Raw genomic sequence first — 17690 nt, 5'->3', positions numbered from 1 at the left:
GGGGGGAAGAGTGCAGTGGTCAAATGCTCTGTAGTGCAGGTGGGGGGGTGGGGTGCTTCAGTCAGGTGCTATGGAACATGATCAAGTGGGCAAAAACATGGTAGGAGCAACTTCTGACTTCCTACCAGCTTTTCCATGGATTTTACTTGTAGGAACCCAGCAGAAGGTAAGACCAAACATGACAGAAAATACTGGCAATCCTTGTTTAGTGACTGCAATTGGGATTGGCAATTCAGTCATTGAGTAGGTGGTTGCTAAGTGAAACCATAACTGATCTTCAGTTTTCCTTTGCTTTTCAGATCTGAGAAGGTTGTAAATGCAAAATCTGGTTGCAAAGTTAGTTTCTCATCACTGTCATAACCGAACAATCACTAAACAAGGAGTGCCTATACTGCAATCAGCCTTAGAATTGATAAGATGTTGAAGTGCTGAATAGCTTCTGCCTTTTATTAACAGTAAAAGTACTAGCTGTCAAGAAATACACAGCAAGCACTTAGCAGAATAGTAATAAAATCCTTGAAGAATATATACAGATGTTGAATTTGTTTGTGCAGGTAGCCGTCAATTTACAATCATAACTGAACCCATCACATGTTCGGACCTGATTTTTCTTTTTTTACATTTTTTTGCAGTAGTCATTAAACATATGTCACAGTCATTAAGTTAATCCATTTTCCCCAATGAGCGTTATTTGCCAAAAACCAAAAGTAAACACCAAAACTGGCAAAAATAAATATATTGCAAATTGTGGTCAGGTGACCATGGAATGCTGCAAAGATGAGCCTGTTGCCAAGTGTTCAAAATGCTACTGTGGGGGAGGGGGAGAGGCAGCTTTTGTAACTTTGCATGGTCATTAAGTAACCGGTCATAAGTCAAGGACTACTTGTACCTACAAAAATCAGAATCATGCAAGAAATGGTTTTCTCTATGATACTCTATGGAAATGAAAGTTGGACATAAAGAAGCAGGATTGATGCTTTTAAACTTTGGTTGAAGAAGAATTCTATAGATAGTCAAAGAAACCATCAAATAATTCAACAAACAAATCAACCATTGGATTTGGTTACAGTGATGATGGCTGCACTGTTAGATTACCTGAAGGACCAAGTTGAGGAGGAATGATCCTGAAGAAAATGTGCTCACTAAGAATCAACATTGACAGTTGGTACACAATCAGTCAATGAATATATTAAGAATGTAATAGTAAAATATACAGTGATTGGAAGAGATGAAATAAGACAATCATTTCTGATTTGGTGTTCAAGTTAATTTGTAAGGATATTCAGTTGGGAATCTGAAGAGTCCTTGGTGCTCTCTGAGCTTAGTTATTTTCTTGCAGACATTTCATTATCCAAACTAGGTAACATCATCAACTAGCACTTACTATGTTACCTAGTTTGGGTAGTGAAACATCTGCAAAAAGGCAACCAGCCTCAGAGAGGATCAAGGACCCCTCATTTCAATCCTGAGCTACAAATATTCTCCTTTATTAGTTGGAAATCTATCAACCATTTGGAATCTAAGCAATGTTAAAGGGATGTTATATTAAGATTCTTTTGAGCTAGTTTTATTCTTTTGACCTATTTGAGTAGTATTTAGTCACAAGATACCGGTAGTTTCACTATTTGGGGTGACTATATGTAATAATAATCTTGCAAACAAAAGTACGTATAGTCAAGGCCATGGTTTTCCCAGTTGCAATGTATGGCTGTGAAAGCTGAACCATAAGAAAGGCTGAGTGCCAAAAAATTGAGGCCTTTGAACTATGGTGCTGGAAAAGACTCCTGCGAGTCCCCTGGACTGCAAGGCGATCAAACCGGTCGGTCCTAGAGGAGATCAACCCTAACTGTTCTTTAGAAGGCCAGATCCTGAAGTTGAAACTCAAATACTTTGGCCACCTAATGCGCGAAGGAAGGACTCACTGGAGAAGAGCCTAATGCTGGGAAAGATTGAGGGCAATAGAAGAAGGGGATGACAGAGAATGAGGGCTGGATGGAGTCACTGAAGCAGTAGGCGTGAGCTTAAATGGACTCCAGAAGATGGTAGAGGACAGGAAGGCTTGGAGGAACGTTGTCCATGGGGTCGTGATGGGTCAGACACGACTTTGCAACTAACAACAACAAATATGTAATAATCATCACAGTTTTAAAAACTTTTTCTGTGGTTGTTAAAGTTACAATTGTATTTGGAGTTTTTTATTGTAATAAAAATATTTTGTAGTCTGAAAGCAAATTTATGGAAAGTATTGCCTCGGTGTATAATAGAACATCGTACATAGCTTTACAAAACCAATTTATATTTACAATGTATAAATATAAAAATGGACAATCCTGCCTTTGAATATGCTTTTATGCTTTTCTGTGTCATTTGTAAAGACAATTAAAAGACAGGGTGGCATAGAAACAATCTCACATTTTTGTCATTTAAAGTAACAAGGAAGTTTCTTCTGTACCTGTATATCTGTTGTTAGGTAGATAATATGATATTTCTATTTTATTAAGCCACCTAATCTGTCTTGAATAAGATTTGTATATTCATCAGAGGCCTCTGGAAGGTGGCCAGTTTCCTGCATGCCTCCACAGAGTGCAATACTTTGCCCTGTAACACATTCTTTACAATAAATGTCAGTAAAGGCTTCCCCATATTTGATTTATTGAGAGCACACAGGGAAGCCAGCTGTTAGCACTTAAGTATTTGTCTTTTGAATATGAGTTAGAGCTGAGTAACTTCATTGTGCAATTTTGTTTATGATTAAAAGAGGCAGACTTCTTATGCCTCTTAATCTTTTTTTGTCTTGGATTTTTTCCCTCTTAACCTAATATTTTGTCATTTTGAAAGCAAATATCTTTACATCAATGTTCTGAAGAGTTCCTGATTCTATCTATATCTATATGCTTTTCAAATTAGGATCATTTTGGGAAAAATCTAAAAATGCAGCATTGCATCATGAACAATTGTTTTATAAAGCAGCATATCGTTGTTTTTAAGCAAGTTACCCTTTAAATCCCTGTAAGCTCTACCTACCTTGAAATTTAGTATGCGGAGTATTGACTGGTTGTATACACAAACCACTGATTATCAACCTTAAGTTCATGTTCATCTAATAAGAACTTTCAGAACTATTTATCAACGTATTTGCTCAGTCTTCATGGGACTGTCTCCAATTTTCACCAAGTCAAGTAGATCATATACTGTTGCATTCTTTATGGCATCATCATAACATTTATTATTTTTGAAGAATCTTCCGTTGCCTTTTTGAATTTATATCATAATCAGTAAAAATGATCTTAATTTAGCATTGTGTTATCTCTGTATTTCAGATACACTCTTAAATCTCCAATCTTTGGTAATCTATTATCTGAATGCCATAGGATCATAATTCATTTTGCTATGCTGCATAAATAAAACTATAAATATCAACAAACCATTAATAATATATCACATACATTAATTTATGAGCAAACAAAATCAGATATTAACAGACATAATTATTTGTAGTATTCAAAAGCATTTTAAAAAAATCAATGATAATTGCACATCAGGATTCCAAGTTAACTATGAATAGTCCCTGATAAAATGTTCAAACTTCTGAACTATTATAGCAATGTCTCTTTACCAGGACATTTAGTGATAAAATCCATCCACTATCTTTACTCCTGGGACTATATGATAATTGAATCATATTTTCCCTACTCTAAGGGAAGGAATTCCCCATATCATAATAAAGGGTTGAAGAATGTGTCTGCTGATTGAAAAGAAAAGTCCTGTTCAACCTCAATATTGTCAGGAATAATTTATTTCTCATGGTTTTCCTCCATGTGTATGTATATAATATATACACATTTTACGTTGTTATGATTGATTATGTGCTGTCAAGTCAGTATTGAATCTTAGCAATCACATAGATAGATACATTTGTTTATGTTAATATATTACTTGGACACAAGCTCTTACAATAATGGCCCAAACCATCAAATGCTTTTGCTGAAAAATAGAAGGAAAGTTAACTTTGCTTACGTGAATAAATCACAATCTCTTGGAATGTCCAAGTCAGACAGACAACTTACTTAGAATCTTTATTCCAGACTAGCTAAGTTATGTATAGAGCTTAAGTCCAGGGAGTTTATAAGAGACAATTTAGCAAACATGCCACATTTAATTCTAGGTAGTACAGATTTATAATTTTCAGTTATTTGTTAATGTAGGTAGATAAATAATATAAACTCAGCCTTGTACAAGAATAGATCTATGACTGCTTGGTTTATAGAATCAGCACCTAGAGGTAGTCCTTGACTTACGACCACAATTGAGCCCAAAATTTCTGTTGCTGAAACATTTGTTAAGTGAGTTTAGCCCCATTTTACGACTTCTGTTGCCATAGTTGTTAAGTGAATCACTGCAGTTAAGTTAGTAACACAGTTATTAAGTGAATCTGGTTTTACCCATTGACTTTGCTTCTCAGAAGATTACAAAAGGGGACACTGCAACCATTATGAATATGACTCAGTTGCCAAGCATCTGAATTTTGATCATGTGACCATGGGGATGCTGCAACGGTCATAAGTGTGAAAAATGCTCATAAGTCACATTTTTCACTGTCACATCCATTGAATGAACTGTTGTAAGTCAAGGACTACCTGTATTCGGTTTTCAATGCTGTATTGATACATTAAAGGCCAAAGTGGACAAGATTAGAGCCAAAAGCGTAGAGTGCAAGAGAAATGCCCCTATTTAAAGCATTAAAACAGCCGTGTCCTTTGGAAGGCTCATATGGCTGCTTTAAACCTAGTGATTTTTATGAATATATACATACATAGATAATTGTTTTGTCTGATCCAATAGTGAAGAAAAGTAATTATGCATGAAAAAAAAATCAAAGCTACCCTTTGAAGCAGCCATACAAGCCTTCCAAAGGAAGTTGCTTCAAGCAGATGTACTTTGTTCATCCTAACCCAATTTTCAAAACAAACCTTTGAAATATTTTTCATAGCTGCAGAAAATTTGAAACATATATATAAAAAAATCATTTCTCACATGCATGTAAGTCACCTAAACTCCTAATAGACAAAATGTCTATGGAGATTCTCAGACATCCAGTCATGATTGTCCTAAAGAAGCTTTTTCAGAACTGAACTGAAGAAGCTTCTTGGATGAGAAGCAAAAAGTCTTCAAGGAAAAACAAAGTCCAGTTGCCTTTTGAAAAAGCATCTTTGGGTCCTATTAGGCTAATTTCTTTTTAAAGCTGCAATGGAAACTCCAAATAAAACCTTGTTTTATTTTCTGAAACAAAATGCAACATATTATATACATATATGCATCATGAATGTATTTTGATTCAGGCCATGTAGAGATCTATTCTGCAATTCCACTATTGTATTCAAATTGCCATTTTCTCTAGATCCGTTCATGATACGAGTTCTTTGATGAAGCATATTATGTCACACAATATCTGTAAAGTAGATATGAGGAACCTATTTCTATATAGATTTTGTGTTTTAACTGAAGCAGGAATAAATCCAATAAAATTTTCCCAGGACTATTAGCCAACATAACCAAAAGTAAAGGATCATTAGAGATACAGTTCAGCAACATAATGGAGACCATATCGCTATCATCTTCTGGTTAAAGTAAACAATTTCTGAATTTTGGGCTCCCAAGGAAAGACCATCAATTTACCCTTCTTTGTAATTTATATACATTGATGTTAAGGGATAGAAAATTTGGCATATCATTGCTGCTTTAACCCCACGTTTTGGGAGGAAAGCAAAATAAAATGAATAAAATAAAGTTTTATTTTATCTAAAAATACAGAACACTGGATAGTTTAAAATTTTTGTTTGATATTTGAACATCTCCAATAATATGTAGATGGTGTGATTATTAAAAGAAGAATGTTGGATGTTGTCCCTTAAGATGGAGAATAACTATGCTCTCCAATCTCCTGTTTCTTTTTCAGCATCTGCAATCCCTGATAATGGAAGGAGAGCCTGTTTAAAGCTGAAAGTCTATGTACGGCCTGCAAGTAAGTGCCTTATGCCTTGCTTTAGAGGGTGGCTTTATAGTGCATGCTTCGGTTTAGTAAACAGCAGTATAAACTTCTTTTAACTTTTAAAATCCTATGTGGTATCTCTTCTTTTCAGCATCATTTCTTTTTGTTTTTGCCATATCTTTTAATCATTTTTCACAAAGCAGTTTTCTTATTTGTTTTTCATATGCATCAGTTGCTAACTTGTTGTTTCTTAAACGGTGGTACAAAAAGAAAACTACTGTGGTGTTGCAAAGCAGGCCACAGTTAAGATATAAATATATACCTATAATAGAAATAGAAATCAGACATGAAGACAACAGCAAAAAAAAAAAAAGGAAAATGGGGATTTTAAGGGTGTCTCACTAACTTATTTGGCTGTTATCTCTATTTTTGTTATAGACAACTGTATGAAAACTATAGGTGTTCATGATCGTGTTTTCGATGTTAACGACAAAGTAGAAAATTCATTAGAACCAGCAGGTTAGTATGCTTAGAGACTCTCTTTTAACAAATGGCTCTGTCTTTCTGCAGCTTTCGCGTCTCTTTCTTTCTCTTTGCATGGTTTGCATGGTAAAATGATTCTGCTTTTACTCATTTCTTGCAGCGCTAATATTGCTTATGGTGTATCTAATTTGCTAATGCTAGAATTCTCTTGTAAGATGTTGAGAAAAAGTATGCTTTTTCCATGACAATCTGCTTATTCAAACATAGTACCTCATTTAAAAACATAATAGTTCTAATCCCATTCCCACCCCATTTTTTGGTGTTTCCATTCAAGAGATGAATATTTAAGTAAAAAAATGTGATGTATACCTATAGACACTTTTATATGTTGTCCATGAGAATTTAAATATATTTTATCTAGTTGCTACCCTGCCCCAATCTATAGATGAATTTTGGACAGAATTTTACAATGTCCTAGAGAAAAATATATGCACTGTATTTTGCAGTAAATGAGTAAAATAAAATTGATTTCAGATTTAAAAAATGAACAACTGGATATGATAATATTCTTGGTACATTTATGTTAATAGTGTACTATAGATACTTTAATGTGTATATTACTAAATAAGAGCAGGTGAAGCTGATCTCAGTGAAGCTTATTTGTGTACCTGCTGGTTCTGTTTTTTAAAAAATATTGTAAGAATGTTAAATACTAAATTGTCTGCATATTTCTCTAGACATTGCATTGCTTTAGACATTCTCCTTATATCAAGATCATGTTCCCCATTTCTCCCCACTGGGGAGAAAACTCAAGAAATATTCAATTTCTTGATTTTTGAGTGTCCTGTTCTAGAGCTACCTGAGGCCTACAGAGGAAGTCAAACAAGGTTAAGGCAGAGGTTCTCAGATGAAGGAAGCTGAAGGGACAGCAGGGCAAACAAAGTCCCTCTGATGAAGAGAAAAGCTGACAAGGAGTGAATCCAAGGCACAGACCCTCTGGCAAAGAGAGACGTCAGAAACTGAGAACCTAAGATAATTCCCAAAAGGAGCAACATGAAGTTTTCAAAGGAATACCCTAAAGCTTATTATAGTCGCTGTCATTGTACCACTCTACTAATTTCTACTGCATCCCTATCCTCTAAATTTAACAGAATCAAACTTCTACAGAGATGTGGATATAGAAATTACTGAGTAAAACAAGTTTATGTCCTTTGGTTGTTAGGGCACTTAATGCAAAATAAATGTGCTTCTCCCAATGAAAGAGCCATAGCCTTACCTTCATTTTACATATTGAAAGATGTACATTCATCTCATATTCCTAAGAGACATTCCTGGTGCCTAAACTGAATGTTTTCAACATAAAATTAAATGTATTATATGTTGTGTATGTTTTTAAGGTTAGATATTGTTTAATGTTATGATTTTTATATTATAAACAGCAATGAAACTTTTAAAAATAATTATGACAATTTAGATGCATTTGCTCATAAACACAGAAATTAATTCCGTTCAGGATAGGGAAGCCAGCAACTTTACAATTAAATTCACTGTCTCTGGATAGTTTTAAATCTTAATCAAAGTCTCTCATAGTTAACATTTAAATTTTCTAGGTAAGTATTTTCCTACTTTATAACTTAGATGCCATGGAAAACTAATTTATACTGAAAAAGACCATTTGGGTTTTTTGGTGTTACTTCCAATCATTATTCCTTTTCAGAGAGAGAGAGAGAGAGAGACTCTTTAGCACTATTTAGAAATGTCAAAAAGCAGAGTAAGTCATTCTGCATAATTTCTGCTTGTGGCCATTTCGCCATCTCTCAATATTTTTATGATGTGATTTTTGCTGCTTTCTCAAATGATGTGTCATCTTTTTAAATATGGTATTTCAGAGCTTCTGTTGTTATCTACTGATAGGCAGCTACAGCAGCTTTTCATCTTTGTGCTTAATTGCTTTCATTTCCCATTTTTCTAACAAAATCATAATATTCTATATTTTAAGGAAAACATGCATTGATACAATTTTTCTCTTCAACAAGATCTCTCATCAAGTCAGTCTTCCCACAACCCTCTTATCTTTGTTTAAAATTTTATGTAGCCAGATTTTACTAGCAGACACTTTGGAATTATTTTGGAACTGGTAAATTATCATTTGGACATTTATTAATTTTCTGCATGCTAACTACATAAGACAAATACAAATCTAAAACTAATTCAGAGAACAATGTCCAACATTTCAATGGGTATTCCCTTTGGTTTCATTTTTTTAATTGGAACACATGGTACTTAACCAAGGGGCTGTTAAAAAGTTTTAAAATAATATGTGTTAAAATATATTTATTTTGTCTGTATCTTTGGAGGAAAAAAGTACAAATGTGTGCTTTCTGTTTGAACAGATGATACTGTACATGAATCGGCTGAACCATCCCGTGGTGAGAATGCAGCTCAGACCTTAAGGATATCCAGTCAGCCTTTCACAACTCTACTGTTCCTTCTAGCAATGCTTTTGACGTTATAGCACATATTCTAGCAAGCTGCCACAGTCAACTTCAGGATCCTGGAACATCAAAGATCCACTTAACTGCTCATCCCAGCAACGGGACTTTGTATTGGTTTGCAGATGTTGGTTTGTTCTCCTTCCCCAGTCTTCTCCCTTTCTCTCCTCTGCAACCTGAACTTTGAGCAAAAATTGAAGAGGAATAACTAGACCTCTTCCTACTCCCAAGCTTTCCCTGGCTTTCCTTGATCCCTTCTAAAATAAATGGACTCCAAATGAAAATGCCAAATTTGAATATTGACACTAGTGATTCTTACTTTCCTCTGCAGCCTCTCTTAAGATACTGCCTAGTTAATTCACTGGGCCATTTGTATATGGAGAAGGAAGAATAATAGGAGATGCAGTTAGTCGAAGAATAAGGAAGTTATTTGAAAAAACCAAGAGAAGTTTTTTTACTCTTTTCAATAAAATATTTATTTCTCCTCGTTCAGCACTGTAAGACGATCATGCAATGCACTGTGTCACCATGTCAGGACTGGAAGGAAGATATTAAGAATAGATATGTCTTAGTGATCAGGCTCCTCAAAGGAAAGAGATATTATTTGTATGCAACTGCCTTGAAAGGTCCTTGACTGTAGAAGTTATGCTCCATAACATAAGCTCTGTCATTAGGGGAGAAAAAAAAATGACTACCGACATGCAAGGTCAGATTTAGGAAACTATGTTGGAGTGATAGTGCCTCTGTTATCACTCTCGGTGGATAGTGCACACCAGATTTCTTTTGACTCAGATACCGTGGTGCTACAGCAATTTTTGTTCAAATGCAAAAAGGCATTTCTGTACTTCTAAAATATTTTTTCTGTGTGAATAAAGTGACCTTTCCCAAGGCTGACTTAGTAGCCAAGTAGCCTTGGATCCAGCTCTGGGTGGTGATTTATACTACGTTGATAATAGCTCAGGGTGGAGTAAACCTGGTGAGTGATACAGAATCCCCAGTGTCATGATAATTCTGCCTCCTTGAAAGTTTGGCAACTCTTGGAGTAAAGGAACCAGGACATTTGTCATAGAGGGTGGAGGGGAGTTCTGCATGGGAAGAACAGAGTACAAGAAGATTGTTTTGAACTGTAGAGTGAAAGTTGAGGCATTGATCTCATCTCCCTCTTCCTTTCCAACACAGTTGAAAAGTAGTGTAAATGTCTTCATTGACAGGAGATAAATTAGACAGACTCCCAAAGACTTTTAACTATTTTGTTGCTTTTAAAAATCCACTAGAGTAGAAAATACATTATCTAGATATACCTTATGCTGAAAATAATTATATATGCTTGTCCTATTTAAAGATGATAAAATGTGGTAATTTGTGACAAGATTATGGGGTGCTGATTGGTTGAAATCGGGTGAATCCTTAGGCAGCTGTGATATAGCCTCATAAAACATTTACCAGGAAATGCCTTCTTTATATTATTCCATTAACTTAGGCAGACCAAATTTAGATTTACTAAATAAGAGAGATCATGAAAATTACTTAGGAAACTTAGTTTTTTCTCAAAATTAATGAGAACAAAACTTTACAAAAATGAGGGTAGGGTTTGCTGAATTTTCACAAGATAGCAAAAAAAAATTAATACTAAATCATAATGCAAATGGACAGAATTTGTATTCTTTGTATTATGAAAAGAAAGCATTTTTTTCTAAAGAACAATTTGCAGAATTTCAGGATTCAAAAATAGCATGAATAAAATGGTAAATGTAAGGCGCCCTGGGCTGTATTTGAAAGCACAGAGATGTCTGATATAGCACACAAATAAAAAAAGAGTTTCATAATCAACCCTGAGAAATGGCACTGTTTTCCTCAGAGTACAATCGATCAATCTCCTCTCTTCAATATGTATTTTGGGTGCATATGTAGGAAGGGATGACCTTGAAAATAGTGATCAAGGTAAAGACAATGTTGCACATGAATTAAGATCCTACAAGTGTAACCTACCAATTGCAAATATGAGTCACACTGTCCATTGTCCTAACAATGGCTATAGCTGTTTTTTCATCATTTATCTACAAATAATAAAAGGCTGGACTCACTTGCCTCAATAGCACGCTTTCTAAACCACAGATTATCACCACAGTGAATTCAAACTTTTGCTTTGCCACGGCGCCACTGCTAATCTAATGAATAAAAGCAACACTGTAATTACAGTTCAGATGCTAATTGCTACATTGCCTCAAATGCAGATCTTGTCGGCAGTAGGTTCACAGGACCTTCGGATATTTGATGGCATCAGGCAATCTTATTAAGCAAGAAATGGCCATGTTCACAGGACATAGTGAGACATAAGACTTGATTAGTATAAATACTTCTGAACACTGAAGATACTAAACCATCCATTTGTATGTTCCATCTGAAAGCAAATCATGACTCCTTATCAAAGAAATTAGCCATAAGCAAGCCATAGCTATATTCTATGGTATGTGCAGGCCCTGAATTGTATCACCTTGGAACTGATATTTTACAAGGTTTGCTGCTCACGCAGGAGCACTGATGCTAACCAAGCCTTATGGTGCATTCATGCAAATGTGGCCAGTGCCTGAAAATGTTTTAATATCTCCCACTTGGGTATGTGTGTGTGCGTGTGTGTGCGTGCGTGTTGTCCTGGCATCTTCAAAAAGATGTCAGTATGTACGTTTATTATAGCCCCTGTTCTCAAGCATGGAATATGAGATACAACATTTGGTCCCCTCAATTCAGACAGTCTGCCCTGTGTCATCCAGTCCGAGTTTGCTAAGGGCTTTGAAAAGGGTAGCAGGGAAATAAGGATTGATCTGTGTGATGGATACTGTGTATCCTTTAATAGACAACAAGGTAACATTTTGTGTTAGTTTAGAAATATTGTTTTGTACTGTACTTTCTCAGCTGGCGAAGGAAAGACAAGTTAAGACAAAAAAAATGCTATGTTCTTTAAATTCTGTATTATTAGCAGCCTCTGTTGTACATAGTGTTTGATAATAAAGTATTAATTTGATTATGTCTTTTGTAAGTGAGAAGAAAATAGATTTTCGTGATATTAAAATTTAAATAAACAATTCACCTTCTTGGATATATCCCAAAAAAATCCATCATGGTTACTGATGATGTAGCCACCATAGGTCATTCCCCATACTGGATTCACTCATGAAAGCCATTCAGCCACTCTCAAGATTTCACAATGGCAGGACTTGGAGCATTGTGGCATCTGGTTATCGATGTTTTGTCCGTGGAATTAATGGTCTATTGTTGGAAGCCCATGGTATTTTTCTTTGGGTGTTAGGTTTTCATTAGCATGTGGATTCACAATAGTTTGGGATTTTATTCTTCCTTCTTGTGAAAACAATTTTTTTCCTTCCAGTTTATTCCTTTTTCTTTTCATGGGTGATTGTTTTCAAAAGGGGCCTTCCCAGCGACATAAGTGATAATGTACAGTGACTTGATTCCTCACCCCATTGAACACCAAATGTAGCAGGGGGTTATATGTAAATAATTTTCTTTCCTATATAACTGTTGAAGGAAAGAAATAATAGCTACCAAGGGAATATGTGTGTTTGGATTTTTTTCACATATTCAGCGGTGGCTGAATCAATTTTTTGCAAATTTTGAAAAATACCAAACTTTTTCCATAGTCCAGTTATGTAGGTTTAATAATTTTGTTTCCATCTACAGTAAATCAGATTCCTCTTTCTCTTCCCTGCTACCAAGTCCCCTTAAGTTCTCATTAAAAATAGAGCAGCGAATGGACGAATCTGTTTCTGACCTGCAGTGCCCTACTTTTGCCATACCTTCACCCATGTTTTTCAGACTTGAGACTAATCTCGCTGCCAAAATCTTACTGCCATTATTCTGACCAGTTTAATAGATGCTGGCATAGTGGAGGTTGCCCACGAGCCTACAGAATCTGCTTTCCACGGTTACCCTTGATGGCCTATTGAAGCCACTGATTGTGTGCTTCTGGGTATGAAAGTCCAACTCAGTGTGGTCCTGTCCTTGTACTGCCCTGCTTTGCAGTTTCTTTGCACTTATTTATTGAGTGCTGTTTTCAAAATGCTTACATTATATGAATTTAACAAAAAGTGTTAAAAAACAAACCCATAAAATCTGTATTTGTATATACACGTGTCCGTACAATTATATCTGAATAAAAAATTAAAGATTTTCATCATTTTAATAAATTTCTTTTAGGCTACATTTTTATTTACTGAATAATGCCTTTGGTTCAGTGCCTTTTTTTTTTCATCTTAAATATTTGTGGGGGAATGGAAGCCTGCAAGGAATACAACACTGAGCAGTTCTGAAATGTTTGGAATGCAATTTCTGCATAGATTAAATACCTGGAACTGTCACCACCAGGATCCAGTCTGATCTATATTTTGGATGCTGTGATATTCTTTTTTTTCTTCCCCAGCCCAAGCATCTGCTTAAGAATAAGTTGTTAGTGTGGTTATTCACATCATCTTCAACACAGTGACTATACAAATAATTCAATGTTTTACATTGTGCTTTCCTATTTTTCTGATAAATGGCAATTTGATGCAGAATAAAGTAAGATGTTCTACTAAGCGTGGACTGGGGGGATGTAAAGGACTGCAAACAGGGCAGACAATGCATGGCACCCCTTTTGCCAGTGTCCCCTTGGATAAAAATGCATGGACTAAATGAGTTTAAAAAGTGGAGAAAAGTCCGTATCATAGCTGCAGGTCTCCCCAACCCTTTTCAATCAGTTTGAAATGCTGATACCCCATTCCTTAAACACACTGCATTGGAAATGGTACACAGCTCTGCAAGAAGTTGTCAACTGGTGTTCAGTATGCTTCATTATCTTATTAATGGCAGATTTCTTTCTTCACTCCTGGAGCATTGAAATGTCAACTGGTGTGTGTATATTAAAATTCCTAAGGGCTATAATGAAAAAGAGCCCCCTCTCTGAACCAAGGTATGCTTAAGGAAATCTCACATTTCATCTTTGCTATGGTCAACTAACTAGACTGGGAGACTTCACAGGCATTGTTAAGACTTTAAGCGGACTAGACAAAGTTTGGTCAAAAGTGCAAGGACTAAAGGTTTGGTTCTTTACTCAATTAACATGCAGTTATCATTTAACCATTCTTCCAGAAATTGTTACATTCCTGTAGCAAGGTGGATTTCTGATTTAAGTAAATACAGTAGCCCATATATTAGCAAATGTTTTTGATCAATAAAGGTGATAGATGCATAGAACATCACGAAAAATTAAGGTGAGGGATAAAGGAGCACACAGAAAGTATTTAACTCCCAGACATTTTCCAATCCAAACTTTTAATTACATTCATGTTAGCATTAACCTCCTTGAAAGCTTTTTATTAAATTTAATTGGTTAACAGGGCAGTCAGTACTAATTATAACTTGCTTTGACTTCTCTTTACAAATTATGAGTGACAGCCTACTATGGAGAGAAAGAGAGAGAGAGAGATACAAGAGCTGATGTGGTGAACCCTAGTCTCTGGAAGGTTGAATTTAAGATTATGGTTAACATATGCTTGATTTAGTTTAGCATAATAACCTCAAACAGTTTTTCAGATTTAACAATGACTGGTTATAATTCTGAGGGATCCTCTGCAGTGATGAACAACATTTTTAATGTTTTTATTTAAGTGGTTTTTTTTCTCTTTTACTCTTCTCTAGTTAGGTCCTTAATATTTCTGTTTCCACACAGTGCGGCAAACAATGTAACAATTTTAACCAAATCTAAGAATATTTTACATGTTACTCAAACTTGTCACAACATTAACTTGTTGTAGGCTATTTCAGGGAAAAGGAGAAAGGCTTCAGGACCGTAAGAAGGAAATCATGATTCAAAAGGGCATAAGTGGGGTCCACCCACAACTAGATCAGAGTCATTGCCCTCACACGTGCAGTTGTAGAAATTGTTTAAATAAATGAATAATAAATAATCCCACAATTGGCATTTGTCCCTCTGCAGATTATTCTAAATTTATCTGTTTTTCCTATAGCTAATAAAACTGTTGGGAGAAGAGGGAATTAAGGCTTTGATTGTCCAAGATGTTCTGCAGTTCTAAACATGGCTTGATGGGTGTGTATGTGTGTGTGCTATTGAATGTGCTTTTATTCTGTTTAAAAAAGGAAATGTTGCTTGGTTGATTTACAACAAGCAAAATATGTTCTTTTTCAATTAAAAAAAGAAATATAGATAAATGCAGTGTTGAACTATGCAAGCTATAGGCAGATACTGAAAATGCCTGCGGAGCATCAGATTCTAGCTGCAGAGTTCTACTCATAAATACAATCCAATTTCATGCAGATATCCAAGTTAATGTCCCATATAACTTTACACACACACATACACACACACACACACACACAGAGTCATTATTAAGAATCCATCTAAATTCAAACATCTGCAAAAAACAAAACAAAAAATTGTATAGAGATTTGCGATTTTTTTCAGAGATTGATAGAAATTTCTCTATGAGGATTTACCAGTCATTTTAAATGGCTGGTTTAAATGAACACAGAGCAACAAAGATTATTAGGAGGACTGGAGGCTAAAACATATGAAGAACAGTTGCAAGAACTGGGCATGGCTAGTCTAGTGAAGAGAAGGACCAGTGGTGACATGATAGCAGTATTCTAATATTTGAGGGGCTTCACAAAGAGGAGAGGATCAACCTATTTTCCAAAGCACCCAAAGGCCAGACAAGGAGCTATGGATGAAAACTGATCAAGGAAAGATTCAACCAAGAAATAAGAGATTTTCTGACAGAACAATCAACCAATGGAACATCAGAAGTTGTGGGGGCTTCATCATTGAAAGCTTTCAAAAAGAGACTGGACAGCCACTTGTCAGAAATGATATAGGGTCTCCTAGTTGAGTAGGGGGTTGGACTAGATGACCTACAATGGCCCTTCCAACTCTGTTATTCTGTATTCTGTACTCAGTCGTGAAATTATGCCAATTATACTCTCCACTGATACATTTTAAATCCCTGTTATATGTAATATTGAACACAACACTAATTGTTTCTTTGGAGAAACAAATAAGGATGGGTTGGTTAGGAGCATGTTCTAAATTGGGGCCCCACACTTGCTTTTTCATCATGTAAGATGCCAATTTTAATTTCCTTTAAAAAAAAGGATTAATGGTTGTGTCATTTGATCTTTATCTGCTTACAAGAATTGCAGATGATTTGTCTCAAACTAGTATCCGGTGGTATTTTTGGATTCAGCTCAAAATTTCCAACCAATACGATGGAGAATTTGGGAATCTGTATGCTATCCTTCTAGATGATGTTGGCTTGATTAAAGATAAAAGTAGCCATTAACCATCCAAAAGTTTTGATATAACCCAGGTTCAAAGAACTGAATGTACAAATCAGTCAGAATGTCGGATATCAAGATCAATAACTGCAATGGTATCTGTAAGCAAAAAGAATCTGGTGTAAGTATGGAACATTGAAATATACTGGACTATTGTTACTTCACCATACAATTATTAATTTTTAGACTGGATATTGTATGATGTTGATTTAGGATCTAACAAAGAGCTTAGGAATCATGGATGTAGTTTATTATGAAGGGAGTTCTAACCAAAGGGTTGTGTTGCAAGGTCAATCCCAATAAATTTAAACTGCTAAATACTTAATGAATCCCTTGGGTATGGCTGTAAGAACCCTAATTACTGTTGGTGTTACAGATGACTTTTTCTTCTAAAAAAATCTATCAACTTCATATTACATTAATAACATTATTATATTTGCATCACAGCTTTTCCCTAGGAATTTAGGGGAATTTTCATTTTAGGTGCACAATACTGAAAAAGTTCTCCATACATCACTAAAATGTTGCATTTTATCACCTTTTATCCCCACAACAACATACAATCTTGTGATGTAACCTAGACTGATAAATCATGACAGTACCAGAATCGCACAGACTGAAGACTTGAACCTAGATCTCCCTGATCCTCATCCAGTATTATTATTGGCCCTTTATATGGCCTAAACTGGAGGTGGGAGTGCTCATTACAAAAAAAAAAATGGATAGATTCACATCACATGAAATGGGAATGAGATGTTGAAAGAGTTGTGGGAAGTATAGTTTTGTTATTGTTTTCAACTGTTTAATAACAGAGTTTATCAGCTTTCCATTTTTAGAAAACATGGTGGGATGTACTGTATGTGGCTCCAGGGGTCATCTAAAGAGACCATTATGTCCTGCCGTCCATGGTTGCTCATCCGTGATCTAAACATGAGATGCAGAGGTGTTGTGGAGAACATATGTATTGGGAGCTGTATCTGAACTGAGCAAAGGGAAAGGTTAATAGGATTAAATCAAAAAAGATATTGTAATTTGGCACAGTTGATCTCCAAAGAAATTGTTTTATGTCTCTTCAGTAAGTTTAACTTCCATCCATTTCCAAATTTGAACAAGAGTGTAATAGAAAAATACTCACTGGTGATTGGCCAAAATCCATACTTCTAGTTTTGATTCTTTTTGCCACATGTTGTTTGAATGGCATGTTGATTAAATGGACCACTGAACTGTTCCATTTGTGCCAACATCAAAGACGTATCTTCATTTACTTGCTAAGTGCAGCATCAGGTCTGTACTGAGTTGGATGAGTTGCTAATAGAATGGGACAGCTATTCTTTGATTCCTTTAAATATGCTGGCATCTAACACTGGAATGTGAGCAGAAAG

General features: G+C 35.4%; 1 protein-coding gene across 1 annotated transcript in view; it reads left to right on the top strand.

Annotated features, from left to right (window-relative positions):
* The window catches only part of LOC107289006 (ephrin-A5-like), a 44159-nt gene extending 35030 nt beyond the window's left edge, over window positions 1-9129 (top strand). The window contains exons 3-5 of the mRNA XM_015817687.1: window positions 5957-6022; window positions 6428-6508; window positions 8866-9129. Of these exons, the coding sequence (XP_015673173.1) occupies window positions 5957-6022; window positions 6428-6508; window positions 8866-8987 (269 nt within the window). The 3' untranslated portion in view covers window positions 8988-9129. The remainder of the gene's footprint in view (window positions 1-5956; window positions 6023-6427; window positions 6509-8865) is intronic.
* The last annotated feature ends 8561 nt before the right edge of the window (window positions 9130-17690 follow it).

The sequence above is a fragment of the Protobothrops mucrosquamatus genome, unplaced genomic scaffold, assembly GCF_001527695.2.
Source record: "Protobothrops mucrosquamatus isolate PMUCROS unplaced genomic scaffold, P.Mucros_1.0 scaffold622, whole genome shotgun sequence".
NCBI lineage: Eukaryota > Metazoa > Chordata > Lepidosauria > Squamata > Viperidae > Protobothrops > Protobothrops mucrosquamatus.
Note: the sequence above shows the minus strand (reverse complement) of the source record. Positions and strands in the feature narration are given on the sequence as shown.